Source organism: Rhinichthys klamathensis, unplaced genomic scaffold, assembly GCF_029890125.1.
Source record: "Rhinichthys klamathensis goyatoka isolate OS25496 unplaced genomic scaffold, OSU_Roscu_1.1 h1tg000254l_1, whole genome shotgun sequence".
Lineage (NCBI taxonomy): Eukaryota > Metazoa > Chordata > Actinopteri > Cypriniformes > Leuciscidae > Rhinichthys > Rhinichthys klamathensis.
The window spans coordinates 2,461,865-2,485,626 of NW_026606776.1; the positions used below are offsets into that span (position 1 = coordinate 2,461,865).

Here is a 23,762-nt window from a genome sequence, read left to right on the forward strand (position 1 = left end):
GAAGTCTTTATGTAAAACGCATTGCAGCTGCACAGCATACAGCAATGAGCGAGGGAGCTCGGTCATTGGCTTTGCTGCGGCAACTGCACGAACCAATGACGGGGCGACTCTGAACCCGCTTCCAATGAGCGTGCTTCGCACCCGCGCGCGTCAGAGCCCGCCAAGATGGGCGTGGCCAAGGGCTATATATTGAGCGCCCCGTCGTCTGAGTTCTTTAGGTTCAATCGACTGAAGCGAACTGACCAAGCACAAGCACGGCAGCTTACGCAATACTCGTTCCCTCTTCTCAGGGAACCGAGGTTACGTTAGTAACCGAGTCGTTCCCTTTCGAGAGGTTCCTCTTATTGCGTAAGTAGCTTACGCTATGGGAACGCCATGTAAAACGCCGTGCGTGCTGACTTCGCTCTATTAAGCCGGAGGCAGATGCCTGAGCCTTTAAGCAAAGTAATTATCCACGAGCTCTCTGTTAGCGTTAGCCACAGATGGCGCTCAAGGACAGTCAGGTTAGCCATAGCACGGCCGATGGATTGGGCGGTGGCTTTTGTAGCTCGCAGCGCTATGTCAGTGGCGCTGCGCAGGTCCTTGAATGCCTCAGGATCGGGTCCAGACTCGTCCATACTGCGGAGAAGTTTAGCTTGGAACACCTGGAGGACAGCCATAGAGTGAAGCGATGATGCAGCTTGGCCGGCGGCGGCGTATGCGCGACCGGCGAGAGCTGAAGTAGACCGGCAAGGCTTCGAGGGATGAGAAGCTTTAGCTTTCCATCCAGCGTTGGAGGGTGGACACAGATGATTGGCCACAGCCTCCTCGAGGGGCGGAGTCCCCTCATAGCCTCTTTCTTTCGCGCTGTCCACAGAGGAGAGCGACAAAGAAAAAGAAGGCTTTAGGCGAGCGGAGTGCGGGGCTTTCCACGACTTCGTGAGTTCGTCGTGAACTTCCGGGAAGAAGGGGGAGGGCCTTTGTCGAGGGGCCTGCCAGCGCCCCTGCAGGAACCACTCATCCAGTCGGCTGCGGGCGGGTTCTTCCGGGGAAGACCAATCGAGCCCGAGGTCTTCCACGGCCTTAGAAAGGATGCGGACGATCTCCGAGTCCATGCTGGAGCCCGCGCTCGTGCCCGCTAATGTCGATGGTGCGGGGTCGAAGGACGAACCCGGCCAGTCGTCTGATGCAGCATCACAGGAAAAGCTGTCATCCTTGTCATCGTCATCCCCTGACGCGCCAAACGAGACGAGCCCCATCGCTCCGCTGGAGGGGTGCTGGTCCGCCTGTGTGAACTGGACTGGCGGCGGGGAGTCTTCGGGTGGTGGTGAAGCACGCGGGGATTGGCCCGGCGTGACATCACTGCAAAACGCGTGCTTTGGCGGCCTCTGTGAGCGGCGCTTTTTCTTTCGCGGCTCGACCAGAGGAGATGGCAGCACGGAAGAGGTGGGCTCTTTCGCGGTGAAAACGGCGAAGCGAGCGCGCAGCTCGGTGAGGCCCAGGGCGTCACACTCGGGACATCCGCCTCGAGTAAGGGCAGCCTCTTTGTGGTCCGGTCCCAGGCAGCGGGCACAAATGATGTGACGATCCCTGTCCTGAAGAGGGCCTCGACACGAGGCGCAGGAAGGCATTTGAAATAACGCCTTGATAATTTGCTCTTTTAGAAAAGTGTCGCGGGGGCGAACACTGAAAGCTTTGAAAAGGATATAGGATGATGCGCGCCGGATGGCTTAGCAGAAGGCGATCGAAGGCGGCTGAAGGCGCCGGCGTCCTCGAAGCAGTCCTGCTGTAGGCTTGTCGACGGCGGCGGCGAAAAGACTCCAAGAAATCCGGAGGATCCAGCGAAGAGAAGGTTCTTTGCTGAAGGAGATTAAATCTAAAGAACTCAGACGACGGGGCGCTCAATATATAGCCCTTGGCGGCCACGCCCATCTTGGCGGGCTCTGACGCGCGCGGGCGCGAAGCACGCTCATTGGAAGCGGGTTCAGAGTCGCCCCGTCATTGGTTCGTGCAGTTGCCGCAGCACAGCCAATGACCGAGCTCCCTCGCTCATTGCTGTATGCTGTGCAGCTGCAATGCGTTTTACATAAAGACATATATATTTAGCGAGAAAAGGAGTTTTCCCATAGCGTAAGCTACTTACGCAATAAGAGGAACCTCTCGAAAGGGAACGCATTTTTGAGACTGTCTTTGGTTCACTGCAGTTTTAAGTAGAGAATACTCTGCATTTGTGGTTTGTCTTAAAGCATATTAAAAATACCACATAGACATATAAACAACGTTAAAAGCTTGATTTTCACCTCAGGGGGACTTGTGTTTAACAGCCAAATTTGTAGTGAAACACTACATCACCCATGATGCTGTACAGAAAATTCCACCAATTAGAGAGCAAAATACACCAAAAGATCTCGTTATCTCCGCCCACTCCCATGAAGCACCCCAAATGACTTAATCAAGTCTGCCTCCCTACAGTCTCAAAATACTTAAATATTTATTTATATGAATATATATATATATGCATATTTTGCAATAAATTTAGAATATAATATTGTATTGCGAACAGCAAAATTAAAAACTATGGAGAAATATAAAACTACTCATTAAAAATGTTGATTATATATAATCAACATTTTAGGTAGTTTTTTATGTATATAAGTTTGTTATTATATAATCAACATTTTTAATGAGTAGTTTTATATTTCTCCATAGTTTTTAATTATGCTGTTTGCAATGCTTCATAGGATTGTAGTTCTTTCTATCACTAAGCGCTGCCGACTCTCACACATTCAGCGTGAGACTCACGCTATTGACACTTTTCACACGCTCTCACGCCACACATCCATTTTCTCACGCAGAGAAAAATCGCGAAGCAAAGAGGACACCGACACCGACAGACAAAACAGGTTACTTTTAATTCCCCTTTTAGTTGCAAAGTTACTTATATAGCTTTTAGAATGTCGTCGAAAGTGGACTATCGAAATAAAGTGTTACTTGGAAGTTCGTTTCCACCACTGAATAAAAATAAAAAAGATAATTATGACTTTTTATCTCATAGTTCTGAGTTTTTCAGCGCAATTACGAGTTTATATCTCACAATGCTGACTTTTTTTCTCAGAATTGCAAGAAAAAAACTCGCAATTGCAAGAAAATGTCAGAAATGTGGGCTGGCTTTTTTTTCCAGAATTGGACTTTATAACACGGTTAAGCCACACCCTAGAATGTAGATTGACCAAGAACGAGCTCCCACAGAGGTCCGACACTTTTTCACTTCACAGCGCTCCATTGACTTTAACACAGACACAGGCGTCTCATATTTTTGGTCTCGGCAGGCTATTACCGTCGTAGTTTTATCAAAATATGGTTAAACGTTGCGCCTGGGGCATTTGTAACACAGATACGCGTTTCTCAGAGAGGTTGGAGGGGGGTGTCCGTTTTTTTCCCTTCTCGGCAGGCTATTACCGTCGTAGTTTTATCAAAATATGGTTATACGTTGCGCCTGGGGCATTTGTAACACAGATACGCGTTTCTCAGAGAGGTTGGCCGGGTGTCCGTTTTTTTCCCTTCCCGAAGTCAAATCCTGACAAGTGTCGTCTATGGCAAGCCGTTTTAACATTTAATCATTTAAACCTACTAGTCTCTATTTTCATGCTACTAGTACTTATTTTTTAGATACTAGTATCTATTTCATTAAGTACTAGTACTTATTCATTAGCTACTAGTGCTTATTCTTTAGATACTAGTGCCTATTCTTTAGATACTAGTGCTTATTCTTTAGGTAGTAGTGCCTTTTCTTTAGATACTAGTACTTATTCATTAGAGACTAGTCCTTATTTATTAGATACTAGTGCTTATTCAATAGATACTAGTACTTTTTCATTAGATACTAGTACTTATTCATTAGATACTAGTGTCTATTAAATAGATACTAGTACTTATTCATTACTAGTACTTATTTCAATAGTGACTAGTAACTATTCTTTTGTTACTAGTAACAAATTTATTTTTTTGCCATTGACTTCTATGGGGATCTGTCATTCAGATATCAACTATTCAGTTCTGACTAGTATGTATTCCAATTGTGACTAGTACATAGATATTAGATACTAGTAGTTATTCATTAGGTACTAGTGCCTATTAAATAGATACTAGTACTTAATCATTAGATACTAGTACTAATTCATTAGCTACTAGTACTTATTCAATAGATACTAGTACTTATTCATTAGATACTAGTACTTATTCATTAGATACTAGTGCTTATTCATTAGATACTAGTACTTATTCATTAGATACTAGTACTTATTCAATAGATACTAGTACCTATTTATTAGATACTAGTATTTATTCCAAATGTTACTAGTAAGAATTTTTATTTTACTAGTAAGATTTTTAATTGAACTATACAGTGGCCGTTCTGACTAGTCATAACATAAGACTAGTAAAAAATCAGTTGTGACTAGTAACAATTACAAAAGATACTAGTATCTAATAAATAGGTACTAGTATCTAATAAATAGGTACTAGTATCTATTGAATAAGTACTAGTAGCTAATTAATAAGTACTAGTATCTAATTAAAAGGTACTAGTATCTAATGAATAAGTACTAGTATCTAATGAATAAGTAATAGTATCTATTGAATAAGTACTAGTATCTAATGAATAAGTACTAGTATCTATTGAATAGGTACTAGTATCTAATGAATAAGTACTAGTATCTATTTAATAAGTACTAGTAGAATGAATAAGTACTAGTATCTATTTAATAAGTACTAGTACCTTATGAATAACTACTAGTATCTAATATATATGTACTAGTCACAATTGGAATACATACTAGTCAGAACTGAATAGTTGATATCTGAATGACAGATCCCCATAGAAGTCAATGGCAAAAAATTAAATTTGTTACTAGTAACAAAAGAATAGTTACTAGTCAGTATCGAAATAAGTACTAGTATCTAATGAATAAGTACTAGTATCTATTTAATAGGCACTAGTATCTAATGAATCAGTACTAGTATCTAATAATAAGTACTAGTAACTAATGAATAAGTACTAGTATCTAATGAATAAGCACTAGTATCTAATAAATAAGCACTAGTATCTAAAGAAAAGGCACTAGTACCTAAAGAATAAGCACTAGTATCTAAAGAATAGGCACTAGTATCTAAAGAATAAGCACTAGTATCTAAAGAATAGGCACTAGTATCTAAAGAATAAGCACTAGTAGCTAATGAATAAGTAGTAGTACTTAATGAAATAGATACTAGTATCTAAAAAATAAGTACTAGTAGCATGAATATAGAGACTAGTAGGTTTAAATGATTAAATGTTAAAACGGCTTGCCATAGTCGTCTAGCACACGCTGCTAATAAATACAACGTTATACTCGCGTGGTCCGTTTGCTTTGTAATAACGATTATAGAAGTGAATAGAGACCTACCCAGCTTTGCATGAACAGTGTTGCCCCTTGATATTGTTAGTCCCAGCCTCCGTCTCGATTAACGTTAGTAGGATATGCGGTGGTTCATTTTTTGACTGTGACCGGTATGCTTTTGCCTCTATTTGGATGCCTTGTTGTTCCTTGCGTTTCACCTGTGAATATCGTGAATAGCCTTCGAACGTATATTGCAGCCCCTTTTGCCTACTTCTATCGGACACTTTATTTGCTGCTCTATAAAAGTTTGATAAAAATTTCAGCAGGAAGAGCTGTCACAGCATAAGCCATGTTGATACCAGAGCCCAGATGAAGTTTGTTTGATGGACGTAGCAACAGTAACTAAGGGGGGCGGGGCTTAGCCAAAGGCGAATTGCGAGTTCTCACAATTCTGAGTAAAATGTCTGAATTGCGGGATATGAACTCGTAATTGCGAGAAAAAGTCCGAATTGTGCAATAAACAAATTGAAATGACCTATTGTATGTTTTTTCTGTAGCTTTTTAAAAATTATTTTATTCTAAAGACGATTTTTGTTCTTTATCTCTTTCCTCGTATGTTTCATTACAGCCATCGTGACATCCATATTATGATACTACTTTTATGATGCATCAATGTATCATTTATTTTCTTATGTTGACAGGACCTTGCATGGTCGCCATTCATTTTCATTGTATGGAAAAGAGCAGCATGAACATGATATCTAACATCTCTGTAAACAGAAGAAATTAAATCTTATGGGTTTAGATAGAAGGACATATGGTTGAGTAAATGATGAGAATCATTTGAAAAACACTCCTCCTCAGTCAATTAGTCTTCTTTAAATTGGAACAGGTATGTTTCCTTCTTTGTCTAGGTTACAGTCCTGAGTCTGCATAACTTGTATATCCCTTTCTTTCTCTCTTCTCTTTTCTTTGTCTCAGTTCCGTCTTTCTCATCAGGATCTCTTAGGAATGATGGAATAAAGGCGGCTGATGTTCTAACAGTTTTAAGAGAGAAGGTTGCCTTTGTCTCAGGTGGGAAATGTATAATTGCATTGTAAACACACACACACTCACACATCAATTCACTGTGGAACAGCTTTGTCTCACCACCCTCTTAAGCATGCACACACACAGACTCATGGGTATTACCATAATTAAGGCCATTGAAGTGCTTTGAGTAGTAAAATTAGTAATAAAATGATCCTCTTCTTTTCAGGAGGAAGAGACAAGAGAGGGGGACCCATCCTTACCTTCCCTGCACGAAGTAATCACGACAGAATAAAGCAAGAAGACTTGCGCAAACTGGTGACCTACCTCTCCACTGTGCCCAGGTTATAAAATTCCAACATTTATTTGTTAAAATGTCCCTGAAAGATATCCCTGAAGAAAAGTGTCCTGAGAAAGCGTCTCTGTGATAGCCCTAGACTCTGTAAACAGCAAAAAAAAAAAAAAGGCTTGCTTGTGCTTGTTTAGGCTTCAAAAACCTTACCAAAACAGCTCAAATTGCTTTCAGCACCTCTACACTTTATCATAATATAATTGCTAAAGTTTGTGACATAAAGGATGACATGGATGCGTTTAAAGCGTTTGATTAGAGCACGTATTCGATCTTTAGGGCATTCTGATGCAATGTGATGCAAGTCTAAAATCATATAGCTTCCCAGCTAACGTTCTGGCAAGGTTCTCGCAAAGTTATGAACAAACGTTAAAACATTAACGTTAATCGAAAGTTCGTTCTAAGTTATCTGGTCTTCTAATGTTCTCAAAATGTTCACAAAAATGTTATTTATAAATTATTTATTTTTTAGTTGGACATTAGTTTACAGTACTTGATTCAGAATAGTCAGAGAGCGTTCAAAAGTAACATTACCATAATGTTTGAAGATAAGAATAATGAAATGGAAGGTTCCCTTAACAGCTGGTTTTAACACAACGTTAGCAAAATGTTCTTAGGACATATTGGTGTTTGCTAGGTTCATTGATGTATAACTCTGCAAACTTAAGATGTTGCGCAAAAGATTTGCACAGATTTTTATCCCAATATTCCTGGATGGCCTTAAGTTGTTGGCCTTCCTCTAACATTGTCAATCCCTGTTTCCTGTGCAGTGAGGATGTAAGTAAGCGAGGATTTACAGTGATCGTAGACATGCGTGGGTCTAAATGGGATCTAATCAAGCCGTTGCTGAAGACGCTACAGGAGTCGTTTCCAGCTGAGATCTGTGTCGCTCTCATTATCAAACCAGACAACTTCTGGCAGAAGCAGAAGACCAACTTTGGCAGTGCCAAATTCACCTTCGAGGTATAGGAATGGAATGGAATGGAATACATCTGCCATTTGATTTACTTTCATATAGATTTTTTATTTTTTTTTAATTGTTAAGGTCCAATGACTGACAAAATGTTTTGATTTGCCAGTACAGAATCTCCATTGTGTCTGTTTTTGACTTCTCTGACTTATTGTTTTTTATAGCATCATTACTCCAGTCTTCAGTGTCACATGATCCTTCAGAAATCATTATAATATGCTGATTTGCTGCTCAAGAAACATTTCTTATTAATATCAAAGTTGAAAATGGTTACGCTGCTTAATATTTTTTGTCTAAATAATCATATTTTTTTCTTTGATGAATAGAAAGAACAAAGCATGAAAACAACAGCATTTATTTGAAGTATAAATTGTCTTTGTTATAGTGTAATTATACATTTAAGTACTGAGTAATATTAATTAACTACATGTACTTACTATTGGGTTAAGATTAGGTTTTGGTTTGGTTTAGGGTTAGTTGGATGTAGTTACACATAATTTATAGTTATTACTTTAATAACCGCATGTAACAATGTTGTGTATTTATTTGTAAATTAGTTTTACACTGTGCAGTCGATCACTCTCTTAGGCTCTTTTCTTCTCTTAGACCAGTATGGTTTCAGTGGAAGGTCTGACTAAGTTGGTGGACCCATCTCAGCTGACTGCAGATCTAGAGGGGACCCTGGAGTACGACCACGTGGAATGGACTGAGCTCCGCGTTTCTCTTGAGGAGTTCACCGGAGGCGCTCTTCACCTCCTTTCCCGGCTGGAGGAGCTTCAGGAAGTGCTTTCCTGCCAAGAGCTGGCCACTAACGCAGAGGAAGCGCGGAAACTCTTGGAGGAGCACGCTCGACTGAGGAAGACTATGACGAAAGCACCAGTGGACGAGTTAGACCATGAAGGACAGCGACTCCTTCAGAAGATCAGGGACGGAGGAGACGGAAGGCTGTCTGGTGGGGCCGACTTCCAGAGTTTGGTGCCTAAGATTTCCGCCCTGCTGGATAAACTTCAAGTTACACGGCAGCACCTTCTGCAGGCCTGGCTCAACCGCAAACAACAGCTGGACCAGTGCTTTCAGTTACGGCTGTACGAGCAAGATGCAGAAAAGGTTAGAGGATCAGTATGACATACACTCACCTAAAGGATTATTGGGAACTCCTGTTCAATTTCTCATTAATGCAATTATCTAATCAACCAATCACATGGCAGTTGCTTCAATGCATTTAGGGGTGTGGTCCTGGTCAAGACAATCTCCTGAACTCCAAACTGAATGTCAGAATGGGAAAGAAAGGTGATTTAAGCAATTTTGAGCGTGGCATGGTTATTGGTGCCAAACGGGCCGGTCTGAGTATTTCACAATCTGCTCAGTTACTGGGATTTTCCTGCACAACCATTTCTAGGGTTTACAAAGAATGGTGTGAAAAGGAAAAAACATCCAGTATGCGGCAGTCCTGTGGGCGAAAATGCCTTGTTGATGCTAGAGGTCAGAGGAGAATGGGCCGACTGATTCAAGCTGATAGAAGAGCAACTTTGACTGAAATAACCACTCGTTACAACCGAGGTATGCAGCAAAGCATTTGTGAAGCCACAACACGCACAACCTTGAGGCGGATGGGCTACAACAGCAGAAGACCCCACCGGGTACCACTCATCTCCACTACAAATAGGAAAAAGAGGCTACAATTTGCAAGAGCTCACCAAAATTGGACAGTTGAAGACTGGAAAAATGTTGCCTGGTCTGATGAGTCTCGATTTCTGTTGAGACATTCAGATGGTAGAGTCAGAATTTGGCGTAAACAGAATGAGAACATGGATCCATCATGCCTTGTTACCACTGTGCAGGCTGGTGGTGGTGGTTTAATGGTGTGGGGGATGTTTTCTTGGCACACTTTAGGCCCCTTAGTGCCAATTGGGCATTGTTTAAATGCCACGGCCAACCTGAGCATTGTTTCTGACCATGTCCATCCCTTTATGGCCACCATGTACCCATCCTCTGATGGCTACTTCCAGCAGGATAATGCACCATGTCACAAAGCTCGAATCATTTCAAATTGGTTTCTTGAACATGACAATGAGTTCACTGTACTAAAATGGCCCCCACAGTCACCAGATCTCAACCCAATAGAGCATCTTTGGGATGTGGTGGAACGGGAGATTCGTGCCCTGGATGTGCATCCCACAAATCTCCATCGACTGCAAGATGCTATCCTATCAATATGGGCCAACATTTCTAAAGAATGCTTTCAGCACCTTGTTGAATCAATGCCACCTAGAATTAAGGCAGTTCTGAAGGCGAAAGGGGGTCAAACACAGTATTAGTATGGTGTTCCTAATATTCCTTTAGGTGAGTGTATGTAGAAGGGAAAATAATGCTAAGGAAAATTGGGAAGAACTGTCTGGGATGAACAAACAAGGAGAAATAATGATATACAATGACGATCATAAAACAAAAATTGCAAATGTGTAACCATGATGTGATAATGACTATACAACAATAATAGTAGTAATCATTATTATTTATAATCATTTATTATTATTAGTTTTTAAAATTAGTTTTAAAAAAATGATTAAAAAAATTATCAAATTTCATTTATGCAATAAATTATTAAAAAAATATACAATTATAAAAAACAATAAAGAAATATTTACTTAATCATTTAATTATTTACATTTTATTAAAATTTTACTAAATTAAACATTTAAATTAATAAAGAATAATTTACTATAGTAATAATAATATTGAAGTGTACATTTAAAAAAATTAATAATAATAATAATTATTATTATTATTAGGACTAATACAATTACAATGCTAATATTTATGTCTGGATTTCTTTGCTTCCAGACATTAAACCATAGATGGAAAAATACAGGGCATAAAAAAGCTTTTGTTGACAACAGATTTATAAATACGGACCCCGCTCATTACATGTGGAAGAAAAAATTAATATTGTGGAAAAAAATAGAATTCATTTCCACGACATCGTAGCCATGTTGCACTAATTTGTTCCCTTTTACGTTAGCCAGAGGTGCATACTCTCATATATATATATATTGCACAGGTAAACACCACTCACATTTTTAATAGCATGTTTCGACAAACAATTAGCTAACGGTAGTCGAGTAATATAGTTGAAGGTTATATGAAAGTGTAAATAATAAATGATCGTAATGATAATGGAATGTTCACTGTGCTCCCTTCTGTGGGCTGATGTCGGCGGGAGGCCTTGTGTTCCGTTTAAGCCCAAACGGAGAGACAGTCTCACACTCCCTGGTCCTGCTGACTGAGCCCATCTGTGCTCCACAAGAGCCAGAACACTAAGGGCTATTGCTTGTACAGCAGCCAAAGAGAAAATCTGTGTATATTAAGGTTCACGTGTAGATCACAAGAACACTAGCAGGGATTCGAATCACCCAAAGCCCTAGAATGACTGTTAAGCAAATTTGCCTGGGCCTTTGTCAATATTTATGCAGAAATATCCATCTTGATTGGTCCAGTATGGTAATCTTCAGCCTGTGGTCATAGTTTGCTACTTTATGTGTGTGTCTAAGAGTTTTTTCTGTGAATGCAGCATTTCTCTCTCGCTCTCTTTTTCGCTCTTCGTAGATGTTTGAATGGATCGGACACAATAAAGAGCTGTTCCTGCAGACACACACAGACATTGGAGTGAGCTACCAGCATGCAGCAGATCTACAGACCCAGCATGACCACTTTGCCATGAACTCAATGGTACGATGGGGAAATTGTACAAGAAAACCGCCTTGATACACACTCACTAGACAAAATGAGACAGCCTTTGTGTCTTCTTGTTACTCATTTAATGGTGTCATCCTCTCTCATCCTGTCTCTCTTTTCAGAATGCATATGTGAATATCTCGCGAATCGTCTCGGTGGCGACGCGGCTCTGTGAGGCGGGTCATTACGCCGCCGCTCAGATACAGCAGATCTCTGGTCAGTTGGATCAGGACTGGAAGAGCTTTGCCTCGGCACTGGAGGAGCGCAGTGCCATCTTGGCCATGTCCTCGGTGTTCCACCAAAAAACCGAACAGGTAAAACTGGGCTGTTTGGTAGCTTATTGTTTTTAAGAACACATTTATCAAAATCAGATTTTTGATTTTAGAAATTATTTATTGATGCCCATGAAGCTTATCCAATTTTCCCCTGTTATGCTTTTTTAAAGGTGACCTATAATTCAAAATTGAATTTACCTTGGTATAGTCAAATAACAAGAGTTCAGTGCATGGACATGACATAGAGTGAATCTCAAACTGGACTGTTTTCGCGTTCTCATTTAATTCACGTTTATGAAAAACACCCCTGAAAAACGGTCGGTTCTCCACACAATACCGACTGTGACGCAATAGTCGGGATCATTAATATGTACGCCTCCAAATATTTGCATAATGCCAGCCCTCAATGCCAGGCGGAACTGCGCAGCCGAAGCATGGCAGTTGCTCAGTGTGGATGTACACATGAACACAAAAGTATTTTTTAGTTCCTTCATCTGAGCCTCTGAAGAAACAATGGGTTAATTTTATTTTCTCTGGAAATTTCCAAACATTTCACCGAGTGTTTCCTCAACTTGGGCCAATACAGAGCTGGCCTCGGATCGAGCTACCAAGCAACACTTTCTGATGTGTAATTGTTCAAGTTCAGACAGGTAATCTTTCTCTCAAAATCGTTCAATACTGTTTATGCATCAGTAAGTCAATCCAGTGACTAAAATATCAGCTTCACATCGTTTCTTTTAGTAGGATGAAAATAATCGTATTTAAATTGTGAACAAATTATTTACAGAAAGCGATCAAAGAACAATCTTTCCACACAGCGCGAATTTATCTGGACACTTGCCAAACTCGATATGAAATCAATGACGCACGTTACTGCACAACGAAGCTCTTACTGTATTTACATCATGGTGTTTGCATTGGGGAAAGCAGAGAGAGTGCAGAAACTTCTTTGCAATGATAAGATCTTCATTCTCGCGATCAACACACTGTCATCTGCTCAATGCTCATCACGGCAACATTTTATGTGATGGGAATAGATCTAAATACTTTAAAAACATCTCACGATTCGTTAATCTCGATAGCTGTCATAGTAAAAACGTATAATAGCAGTAGTAAAAGTATTCGGGAGAGAGTTTCACATGTAATGCGTACTAGCTATTTCATATGCAAGCATGTCAGCCAATCACAGCAGTGGCCGCGGTTACACTGAATCCCACAGCAGACACGCCCCTTCAAACAGAGTGTTCAAATCAGAGGCTAAAAGCAGGCTAGGAAAAATGCCATTTATTTCTAAATTATGAATATTTTTTATCTAAAAAACATACTAACATTATAAGGGTAACCCAGGAAACATTATAAAATAATAAAAAAAAACATTCTAGGGCACCTTTAATTTTGTTTTGCTGCTCTCTTACAACAGGTTTACATGCATTCAAGGTCAAAAAAACACTTTAATTTTCTAATGATATACATTGCACATCACATCATTTGTCAAAGAATCTGAAAAAGGCGAGTTTAAAGATTTAGACTCTCTAAATCCCTCCTTACCACGTGCCTACTCTGCTCTGATTGGTCAGACGGCCCAGTCTGTTGTGATTGGTCTACCACTTACAGCGCGTGTCAGAAACTCAATGGCGATTACTACGGTATATCTGAATTTCAGCTCCGAAGGCTTCCTCAGCCCTTGTACACACAGTGATACGAACGATGGCATCGGTTTCTCCATATCAATTCCAGCGCGATTCTTCGTCCTTTAGTAGTGTATGCAAAGTGGATTCGCTGCACAGAAAACATGTCGATAACACGACCCGAACTCTTCCAGGCCTCAGCTACATCTACAGTGTTTGAGAGCGGGTCAAAGTAGACGTCATTCGTGGGCAGCCAATGAAGACCATAGGATGGCATTATGCAAATGTTTTGAATTTTAGTGATTTTGTTTTTGCCTATGTTCATGCCTATGTAAATTTAGTTACATAGGCATGTAACAAGAAGTGAGACTGGAATTGAGTCGTTTCAGTAGTTCAGAATCGATTCTGTCTTAGGAGACAATAACTTAATTTGTTGTGCACTTTGATATTTGAAACTTTGCAGACCTTTTACATTCACAAGCAGTGAATATATATATATATTGCAATATATATTTATATACAGCATGAAAGGTAATATTTGAAAAAGCACAATAGGGGGACTTTAATAAAAAAAATTAAATGTCAGGTGGTGATTCTGGGATTTTTCCCCAGAAAAACTAATATTATTATTATTATAAAATTGTATTGTTTCTTACAACAAAATAGTAATTATTTTGTTTTAAATTACCTTTTTCATTATCATTAAAATGATTGAGGTTCAGTTTAAAATCTGTTGCAGCTCCTGTCTGTGTCACAAGTGACATTTTACACTTTATGAGTAATAATGCACTTTAATGAATCAGACATTTTTGCTGATTATTTTCTATATTTGGTGGACTAGGGACCGAACTTTGCAATGTGAGCATTGTCAAACTCTATTATTTTAAAAGAGCAATCAAAATGTGTAAATTAAAAATATTCTAAAACCTTTTGCACATATTGATCCTTTTCCATTAAATGAAAAGATTTCAGTTTATAAGTATAATTTTTTTGTGACAGGTGGTCATTTTAATTGAACTTTTTTAATGTTATTAATTTAAAAAAATTCATTTATTATGATTAATTATATTATATACTATGTCATTTTATTTTACAGTATTAGCAAAAATGAGCTCTGACAACAATATTAGTATTATTCTTTATCAAACAATGTTATGCATTGTGAAATCTGAAATATGGCCTCAATTTGATTTGATTCGGGTCGATTTAGTTATTTCGTTGTTTCATAACAATTTTTCAACTAAAATCAAGTATTGTATTCTGAGTGATATTTGAATGTGTACGATTGTTTTGAATGCATTCAATTTTTATTTCCAGATCGATGTATTGTGATGCATCATTTCAATTTTATACCATTAGTGTAATGATTTACCCTGTGTGTTTCTAAACTGTAAAACTGTTTTGAAAGGTAACCTAAAATGTGGTGCAGTAAGATTAAATGAACTGGATTTATTTAAGTCAAAAATATGATTTAATATCACTGATTCTAACTATGACTGCATTAGACTACACCAAGAAAAGTAGCAACTGTAACTACTTTTTAAAATCCAACTTGCTAATGCTTATTTAGTTGATGTTATATTTCCTACATAGTTCCTCTGTTATCAGTCACTAATTCGGTTCCTTGATTTATTTGATCCTTTTTTTAAGTAATTCCTGATTCCTGTACTCTAGGCTCCTCTATCAGCTTCAGTCTGATTCTTCATTAATAACTCATTTATCTAAATGTGCACACATAGCTTCTTCATGCCTTTTTGATTTATGACCCCAATTTGTATGATCTTCAGCAACTCTGTTTAATTATGTCTGAGCTTGTTTTTAATGAGTTTGTGCGACCGTGCACCTCTGTCCTCTCTGCTTTTATTACATGGACCTTTTACACTGTAAAGTTTGAGAGTGTGTTCTCTCTCTGTGTTCTTAGTTTCTGTCCAGCATGGAGGGATGGGTGAAGTCATGCGGTGAGGGCGGATTGCCAACAGCAACACAAGAACTTGAGATGGCCATTCACAACCATCAGAATCTGTACGAGCAGGTCACCACAGCATATACAGAGGTGACCATTGTCTCATAAAATGTACACTTTTTAAATATGAGATGTAGCCTATACTATGTTTGTGGGCAATGCATTTCAGAGTTGGTTGGTGCAATGTTGTGGATCTGGGCTGTAGTAGTTTTGTATCTTTTGAAATGGCTAAGACAGTGGAGAAGATGCATTAGGCAATTGTTTTTTATTTTTTTGCTCTATTCATTGTTTAGATGTGTTACATAAAGTAGCCTCTCATATAGACGGTGATACAAGTGGACATACATACACTGCAAAAAAAAATATTGTCGAAGTTGTAAATTATTCATATTGAGTATGTTTTGCAATAATATACTATTTCAGTCTTTCTACTTTAAAATTTCACATTTAATTCAATGTTACTTGCAGTTTCTTTTAATTATTTGTCAAATTTACTAGCAATTTCTGAGTGAGAATAAATTCATACATTGATGCATTTCATACTGTACAATAAGCTTAAAACGCTTGCCCTTGTAGAGCAGATTTAGTTCACAAACAACTTTTAGTAGTGTACTGTATAGCCTAAATATGATTTTTATTCACGATAAACAATGCTAAAATTTGGCATTAGCAACTTACTCTTCGTGCCATAACTCAAATACTCTACACACTTGAGCTTGAGGGTCATATTCATTCTGATTCTTGATTCATTTCGAGTCTGACAGGACCAATTCAGTGATTTGTTAACAGGGCTTGACATTAACTTTTTTTACATTGACTATGGCTAGTGGTTTTCCAAAGTTGCTAGCCACTCAGCATTTTCACTGGCCACAATTTTAACATTGACAACAATATTCATCCGGAGCAAATGAAACGAGCGAGTGTGGGGAGGCGGGTTTGAGAGATGAGAGAGTGGGAAAGCGCAGCTGGTATTGTGTATCTATTCTGGGGAAAATGAGTATCAGAAGCATTTCAGATATAGCTCAGTATCGATATGTATCGAAAAATCTATATTTCTGACAACAGTACATTGCACTTAGTTTATTATTTCAGATGCCTTTTTACAAGACTACAATTAAAAAATGCATATATTATATACAATTTAAGCCTCCAAAGTGGGTAGTAAAGTGATTGCGTTACACGCCACTGCTGAAATCCACCCGCATTTGGCAGGTTGGTGGGTGTTAATGTCAAGCCCTGGTTGTTAAACACAAACTTGCTCCGAACGAATCATTGAATCAGTGATTTGATTTGAGAACAGCTGCAACTTGATCAGTCATTCGCAAATGAATTGTCCAGAGCAATTTGTGAAGCGATTTTACAGATTCATTGAAAAGAATCAAAAGAATGATTTGTTCATGACACGAGGAGACACGACTACATCAGGTTTGAAATAATAAGAGACTATGATTTTATGAAATGTAGAGGAATAAAAAAGTAAGATATTATGCTTTGTAATGTAGTAATCAGCACTTTAAATCACAAAAAGAAACAAAGTAATGCATTTTATATTTTGGATTGCAGGTCAGTCAGACAGGAAAGACCCTACTGGATGTGTTGCAGAGGCCTCAGCCCCCGGCTGACTCAGGGTCTCTGACGGCAGGGGCCGATTATAGTCAGGCGGTGAGGGTGGTTCTGGAGATGGTCCATGAGGTAGTTATTCAGTATCGCAGACTGGAGGGTCTCCTGCAACATCGCAAGCTTCGGCTGCACCAGAGACTTCAGCTGTGTGTGTTTCAACAAGACGTGCAGCAGGTATATCACACATATGTGCATGTCCACACACACACACACACACACATGGAAATCACTCAGATATGCATGCACTCATATGTGCACATGCATGGATAGTGGATACAACACACACACATACACTATACCCACATAATTCAACATCTGACAAATTTGACCTAAACTCTCAACCTTTCAGTTGCTGTTTTTAGATCTTTGCATGTAACGATGTTTCTCCTACGGCAGAACAAATATCAACTGCACAGAGTATTAGAGGAAGTGACAAGGAAGTGACACGGACTCTGACTCATAGAGTTGACTGAGATTGCCTCAGCATCCTCGAGGGACGGCAGTATTGTGCTTGGCCTATAGTCACTTCCTCCAACAATACACTCCACTTCCTGTGGCCGTCGCCTTCAGGGGCTTTTTGTTGTACCTTCACCGGTTCTCTGTCAGGACTGTGTTGTTTCTTTGATGTGACTGGATCCTTTCCAGGGACTCTTTAGACAGAAATGAGGCCTACTCGAGCATTGGGCTTGTGCAGTGAACTAAAGAACTTTGACTTCTTACTGATGAAGTTTGTTGAACCTTTTCAAAATCAACTGAGCCTCTTTACAACAAATTGTTTAAGCTCTGACTTGCTTTTAGGATGTGTAAAATGTTTCTATAGGAAAGAAACATTACAAATTAGGCAACTCATGTGAAAAAGAAGTAAACTTTTGCATACTTATTGCAGAAATAATATACTTAAGTGAAAATATTTAAGTGCTAACTGAATGTAATGTTTTCTGACAACTTAATTGCATATTATTTGAAAATGAAATGAAAGTTTATATTCTATTATATTAAGTTTATATTAAATGCAATTAGTTAAACTTAAGACTGCTTTTTGACTTAATTAGAACTTAATACGTCTTTTTATGTCATTTCGTAATTACTTCTAAAGTGTACTGCCGAATGTCATTTTTATTGAAACTTTTATTTAAATATATTTGTAATTACACATTTCTAATGATGATTATACAATTTAGTACATTTAAAATATTACATTTAAATATAAAATCAAATAACACTCTACAGTTAAAATTGTAATCAAGTACTATTATGCTTAAGTTTGATAGTCAACACATCAAAATAAGTGTATTTCTTTTAAGCACAACAAACGATTACTATTACTATTAAAAATGATATAAACTGTACTTTTAATTTAACATGATTACAAAGTGCACTTTTTTAAAAGTGTACTGAAGTGTTAAGAAACAGTTATTAAAGTTTATTCTCTTTAAGTACACTTAAGTGGCATATTATTTCATTAATGTTATATTTTCTGGATGTCCAGTTTTTTTTTTTAAAAGAAAACTTTAATTTTTATATGTCAAGAAGATTTGAAGTACGCTACAAGTGCACATTCAATGCAAATAAGCATACTTCTTTTTCACAAGGGAGGAACTGGAGATATCTTAATCTGGAACGTTCCTTTAAATTTGGAATAGACAATCCAATGTTGGTGTGTGTGTGTGCTTAGGTATTGGACTGGATTGAAAACCATGGAGAGGCATTCCTCAGTAAACATACAGGAGTTGGGAAGTCTGTACACAGAGCACGAGCACTACAAAAACGACACGATGACTTTCAGGAGGTGGCACAGGTTAGAACCCACTCTGTTTATGTTGTGTATATTTTTTTTCCTGATGAGAGAGGAGCAAATGAGCATTAGCAGTGATATCGTTTCTTCATGCTATTGATTCCTGTTAATATTCATGGAAGATGTTTTTAATGTACTTCTCTCTCTCTCTCTCTCTCTCTCTCTCTCTCGCTCCAGAACACTTATACTAATGCGGATAAGCTCTTGGAAGCAGCTGAGCAGCTGGCTCAGACGGGAGAGTGTGATCCAGAAGAGATTTACGCTGCCGCCCATCACCTGGAGGTCAGAGTTCAGGAGTTTGTGCGGAGGGTGGAGCAGAGGAAACTGCTGCTGGATATCTCAGTGTCTTTTCACACCCACACTAAAGAGGTAGTGCACCCACACACACTAAACAGTGCTTTCCAAAAAGCTAGTTGTGAGTTATCTCTGTTCATGCGTGAGAGATTTTGTTAATAGCTCTCAACTCCACTTACTGACTGACTGCACTAATTAAATACTAAACTAAATAGACAAAGTCAACATAATGAGTTGCTATTTAACAACTTCTTATGAGAGCAGTATTTCGAAATATAAAGGAGTAGAGAAACCAGCTTACAACACTGTAACAACTGCCTAGCAACACCCCTGCATCCACCTAAAACACTCTAGCAACACCCTAGTCACTCTGTTCTAGGTGGTTGCCAGGGTGTTTCTAGGCAGTTGTTATGGTATTGTGGGCGGTTGCTAGACAAAATATCCAGAACACCTTGGTAACTGTCTAGCAACAACCCACAACACTGTAACAACTGCCTAGCAACACCCCTGCATCTACCTAGAACACTCTAGCAACACCCTAGTCACTCTGTTGCTAGTGTTCTAGGTGGTTGCAAGGGTGTTGCTATGCAGTTGCTATGGTGTTGTGGGTGGTTGCTAGACTAAATATTCAGAAGACTGTTGCAGCTGCCTAGCAACAACCCACACAACACTCTAACAAATGCCTAGCAACACCCCTGCATCCACCTAAAACACTCTAGCAACACCCTAGTCACTCTGTTTCTAGAGTGTTTTAGGTGGTTGCAAGGGTGTTTCTAGGCAGTTGTTATGGTATTGTGGGTAGTTGCTAGACAAAATATCCAGAACGCCTTAGCAACTGCCTAATGCCATAGCAACTACCCTGAATACACCCTAGTAACCTAGTAACCAAACAACTGCCTAGCAACACTGACAATCAGCTATCAATATAGAAAGACTCTAAAAAAAATTCCCAGAACATACAGTTACACAAACAACTATCTGTCTGACTTATGTGTCTGTCTATCTATCTGTCCTGACTGTTTCTAGCTGTGGTCATGGATGGAGGACTTTCAGAAGACTCTTGTGGAGCCGGTGCTGAACTCTGAGTCTGTGGATGCTGTTCAGGAGCTGATCAGACTGTTTCAGCAGCAGCAGAGCAGCACTCTGGATGCCACAATCAATGTCATCAAAGAGGGGGAGGAGCTTATTCAGCATCTGCGGTGAGTTTAACAACACGCTCCTATTGTACAGCATTTCATCATAACCCAGTTATCAAAATTATTCCTAACATGATACTTGCAGCAGCCTGGAGACCAAATCTGGTAACCACTAGGCTACAGCCCCAACATTTTTTGGTTTGCAGATCAATTTTAATAATATTCGGTAACACTTTATTTTGATGGTCCACTTTAGACATTCTACGATACGATACGATACGATCAGCCTTTATTTGTCTCACAAGTGAGAAATTTCAACATTACAGCAGAATGTGGATAGTATAGAATAGGGTAGAATAATAAGTTACATTAAGATAAATATATGCATAAGACATGCTATTCTTAACCTTAAAACAGATAAAAACAAATACAATTCCCATTTAACGATACAAAGTGACATTGTGCATTGATTTATAGCGTAGTAGTTTCTGTATAATGCCTTAAAGGGACAGTACACTTCGAAATCAATCCTCCATACAACCCGGATGCCCTTGAGGTAAGCTTTAAAAAAAAAAAAAAAAAAAAAAAAATTTCTAAGTGAACAATCCCCTCACCAGTACTGATTATAAAGTCTCACAGCCGCCGGAATAAAAGATCTTCTGAATCTTTCCTTCACACAGCGTGGATGTATCATTCTGCCAGAAAAAGAGCTTCTCAATGATGTAAGTATCCCATAAAGGGGGTGGGACGAGGTCTACAACATGGATGAGAGCTTAGCTCTCACCCTCCTCTCCCCCACCACCTCAACTGGCTCAAGTGAGCAACCCAGGACAGAACTTGCCTTTTTAATCAGTTTGTTCAGCCTCATCCTGTCTACCGTTGTGATGCAGCTACTCCAACATACCACACCAAAGAAGATGGCTGACGCCACTACAGAGTCAGAGTCACTGTCACTACTAACTATAAGTAACTTAAAGTAACTACATGTCAACTAACTCTCATTAAAGTATTAGTGGACTATCTGCTAACTCTTTATTTTGATGCTCCCTAACAGACATTCTACTGACTATAAGTAACTTTGCAACTACATGTCAACTTATTCTACTAACACCTAACCCTAACCTAACAGTCTACTACAGTCGATCAATACTCTAATGAGAGTTAGTTGACCTGTAGTTGCAAAGTTACTTATAGTTAGTAGAATGTCTAAAGTGGACCATTGAAATAAAGTGTAAACTAATATTCTTTTTAGATTTCTTCTGAACATGTCTTTACATGTGATGGCATGCTGGTATATACTGGTTCTGGATTAACATGCCCTCTACTGATATTGATTTGCTCTTGGATGTTTTGGCGTGGGTTTGTGTGTGCTCAAACAGAGACTCAGCGTTGGCCTGTAATAAGCTGCCTCATGCCAGCTCCGTGGCTCATATCGAGGGTGTTCTACAGCAGTTGGATGAGGCTCAGGCTCATATGGAGGAGCTTTTTCATGAGCGCAGGATCAAACTGGACATCTTCCTGCAGCTCCGTATCTTTGAACAGTACGCCCTGGAGGTGTGTCAATGTGTGTGTGTGTTTGTTGGCCATTCCTTATTAATGCAACTTTATTTCAACAGATATGCTTCTGTGCCATTTGCATTTGCACGTCTGTATATATGTTTGTGTATTATGTAAAATTTGTTTCAATCTGTAAATCAGTTTTTGGATTTAGGAGTGTTGTTTGTCTTACTGTATATACTTTATTTCATAGTTCACCCCATAAATTCTGCCATCATTTACTCACCCGCATGTTGTTCCATACTTGATTGGCTTACTTTCTTCTGTGGAACACCAAAGGTGATTTTTTGGGGGGAAATATCCTGCCTACTCTTTTCAGTATGCTGAAAGCAAATAAAGACTAGGGCTGTCAAGCTTTAAAAAAAGAAAAGAAAGAAACAAATGCACCGTCCATTACAGTATCACAGCAGTGGTCCATCTGACTAATACACTGTCTTCACTTTAGTCTTCTGAAGCCATGCATGCTTTGTGTGACAAACGTTTTTATCTACTGATAATCTTTGCTTTATGTGCAATGTTATTTTAGTATTATATACAGTATAGTATTACAGTATTTATTAATATTTTAATGGGGTTTTATTTCATCTTTATATATATGGATTTAGTTTAAGATTTGGGGAATTTTGTCATTTTGATCAGTTTTCTTTTTTTAAATCTGTTTCTGGTCTGTTTCTCACACAACATGAATCATATTGGACTTTAATGATAATTTAATTGAGCTTTTCACACACTTTTTTCATTATATTGAATAGATGTTGTTTATTATTTCATGAATATGAGTGTAAACTGGTAATAAATGGCGTCTGTTTCGTAGGTGATGGGTGAGCTGGACGCATGGAAACAAGATTTGATGCGACAAGCTTCTGATTTCAACACGGAGGAACTCACACTGGCTGAACAAAGACTACACAGACACACTGAGCGCAAGCTCGCCATGAACAACATGACCTATGAGGTCATACAGCAGGGACAGGATCTCCACCAGTACATCATGGAGGTCCAGGCTTCAGGTGAGGAGCTGCTCAGAGATACTAGAGATGTAGAGACAGAGTAAAGGGTAAGAGAGAGAGAGTAATAGTTTCATACTACAGTTGTAAGGTTCTGTTGAATCAGTGCTTTAACACTTTTGGTGTTTGTTGGCAGTTTTTGCTGTGCTGGTGTCACCATTGGTTTCACGCTTGGTTTACCGATGTTCACTTTGTGTTTGTCGGGTCATGGAATCTTTGACATAATCTCACTTATAGTTACATAATTCAATTAATTACATAATATGCTGATTATTTACTCAAACTATTAGGAATGAATCACTTGAATCAATATTTATGGATATTGAAGATGTTCATAAATAATCTAAAGACATTAGCGTGGCAGATTGTGCAAAATCATTGAATAGACATCACAAACCACGACTTTAGAAGTCAATGCATTGTTTGTTTTATTTACATGTAATTAAACATAAGCCTATCACAAGTGTACAGTCCACAGCAATCCATATCTGTCTGCGGTAGACAAAAGGCCCTTCACACAGAACATGTTCTTGCATTCCTTTTCAACACCCCGCGTTCTGTCTCATTTTGTGCTGTCTGCTCTCTGTAAGTGTGGTTTGTGTGGCGCGTTGCCTGTGGAGAAAAACATGAAGTTGGTACTTCAAGCTTTATTGGCTTTGATGGTAAAAAGACCCCTTATACTGGGATCCGTATTGTATATGGGTCTGGTGCAATGTTGTTTTAGTATTATTTTTTATATACTATCATAGTATTTATTAATAATTTGAATTTCAGCTTTTATTTTCATATTTTGTTTTCATTTAATTTTAGTTTTTGTAATTTTGTAATTTGTATTACTTTTTCAAATATTTCATTTATTTCAGTTTTAGTTTCAGTAGCCTAATTTTTGTAGTTCAACTTAAGCTTACTTATTACATTTTCATCTAATATATTATATATATTTCTGTCATGACAACTCTCTGAGTGTTTGGCATGGTAATGGGTATGACAATGTTGATATATTTGGTCTTGGCGGAATGGATCTGTTACACTTCTGCTGCTGCAGAG

At 38.7% G+C, this 23,762-nt stretch overlaps 1 protein-coding gene across 1 annotated transcript in view; it reads left to right on the plus strand.

Annotated features, from left to right (window-relative positions):
- Window positions 1–23,762, plus strand: part of kalrnb (kalirin RhoGEF kinase b) — a 90,563-nt gene that overhangs the window by 15,042 nt on the left and 51,759 nt on the right. The window contains exons 2-14 of the mRNA XM_056266981.1: window positions 6,339–6,431; window positions 6,616–6,730; window positions 7,506–7,698; window positions 8,312–8,812; window positions 11,312–11,434; window positions 11,563–11,754; window positions 15,265–15,396; window positions 16,870–17,100; window positions 18,602–18,724; window positions 18,899–19,090; window positions 20,042–20,214; window positions 21,531–21,705; window positions 22,523–22,718. Coding sequence (XP_056122956.1) covers window positions 6,339–6,431; window positions 6,616–6,730; window positions 7,506–7,698; window positions 8,312–8,812; window positions 11,312–11,434; window positions 11,563–11,754; window positions 15,265–15,396; window positions 16,870–17,100; window positions 18,602–18,724; window positions 18,899–19,090; window positions 20,042–20,214; window positions 21,531–21,705; window positions 22,523–22,718 — 2,439 coding nt within the window. The remainder of the gene's footprint in view (window positions 1–6,338; window positions 6,432–6,615; window positions 6,731–7,505; window positions 7,699–8,311; window positions 8,813–11,311; window positions 11,435–11,562; window positions 11,755–15,264; window positions 15,397–16,869; window positions 17,101–18,601; window positions 18,725–18,898; window positions 19,091–20,041; window positions 20,215–21,530; window positions 21,706–22,522; window positions 22,719–23,762) is intronic.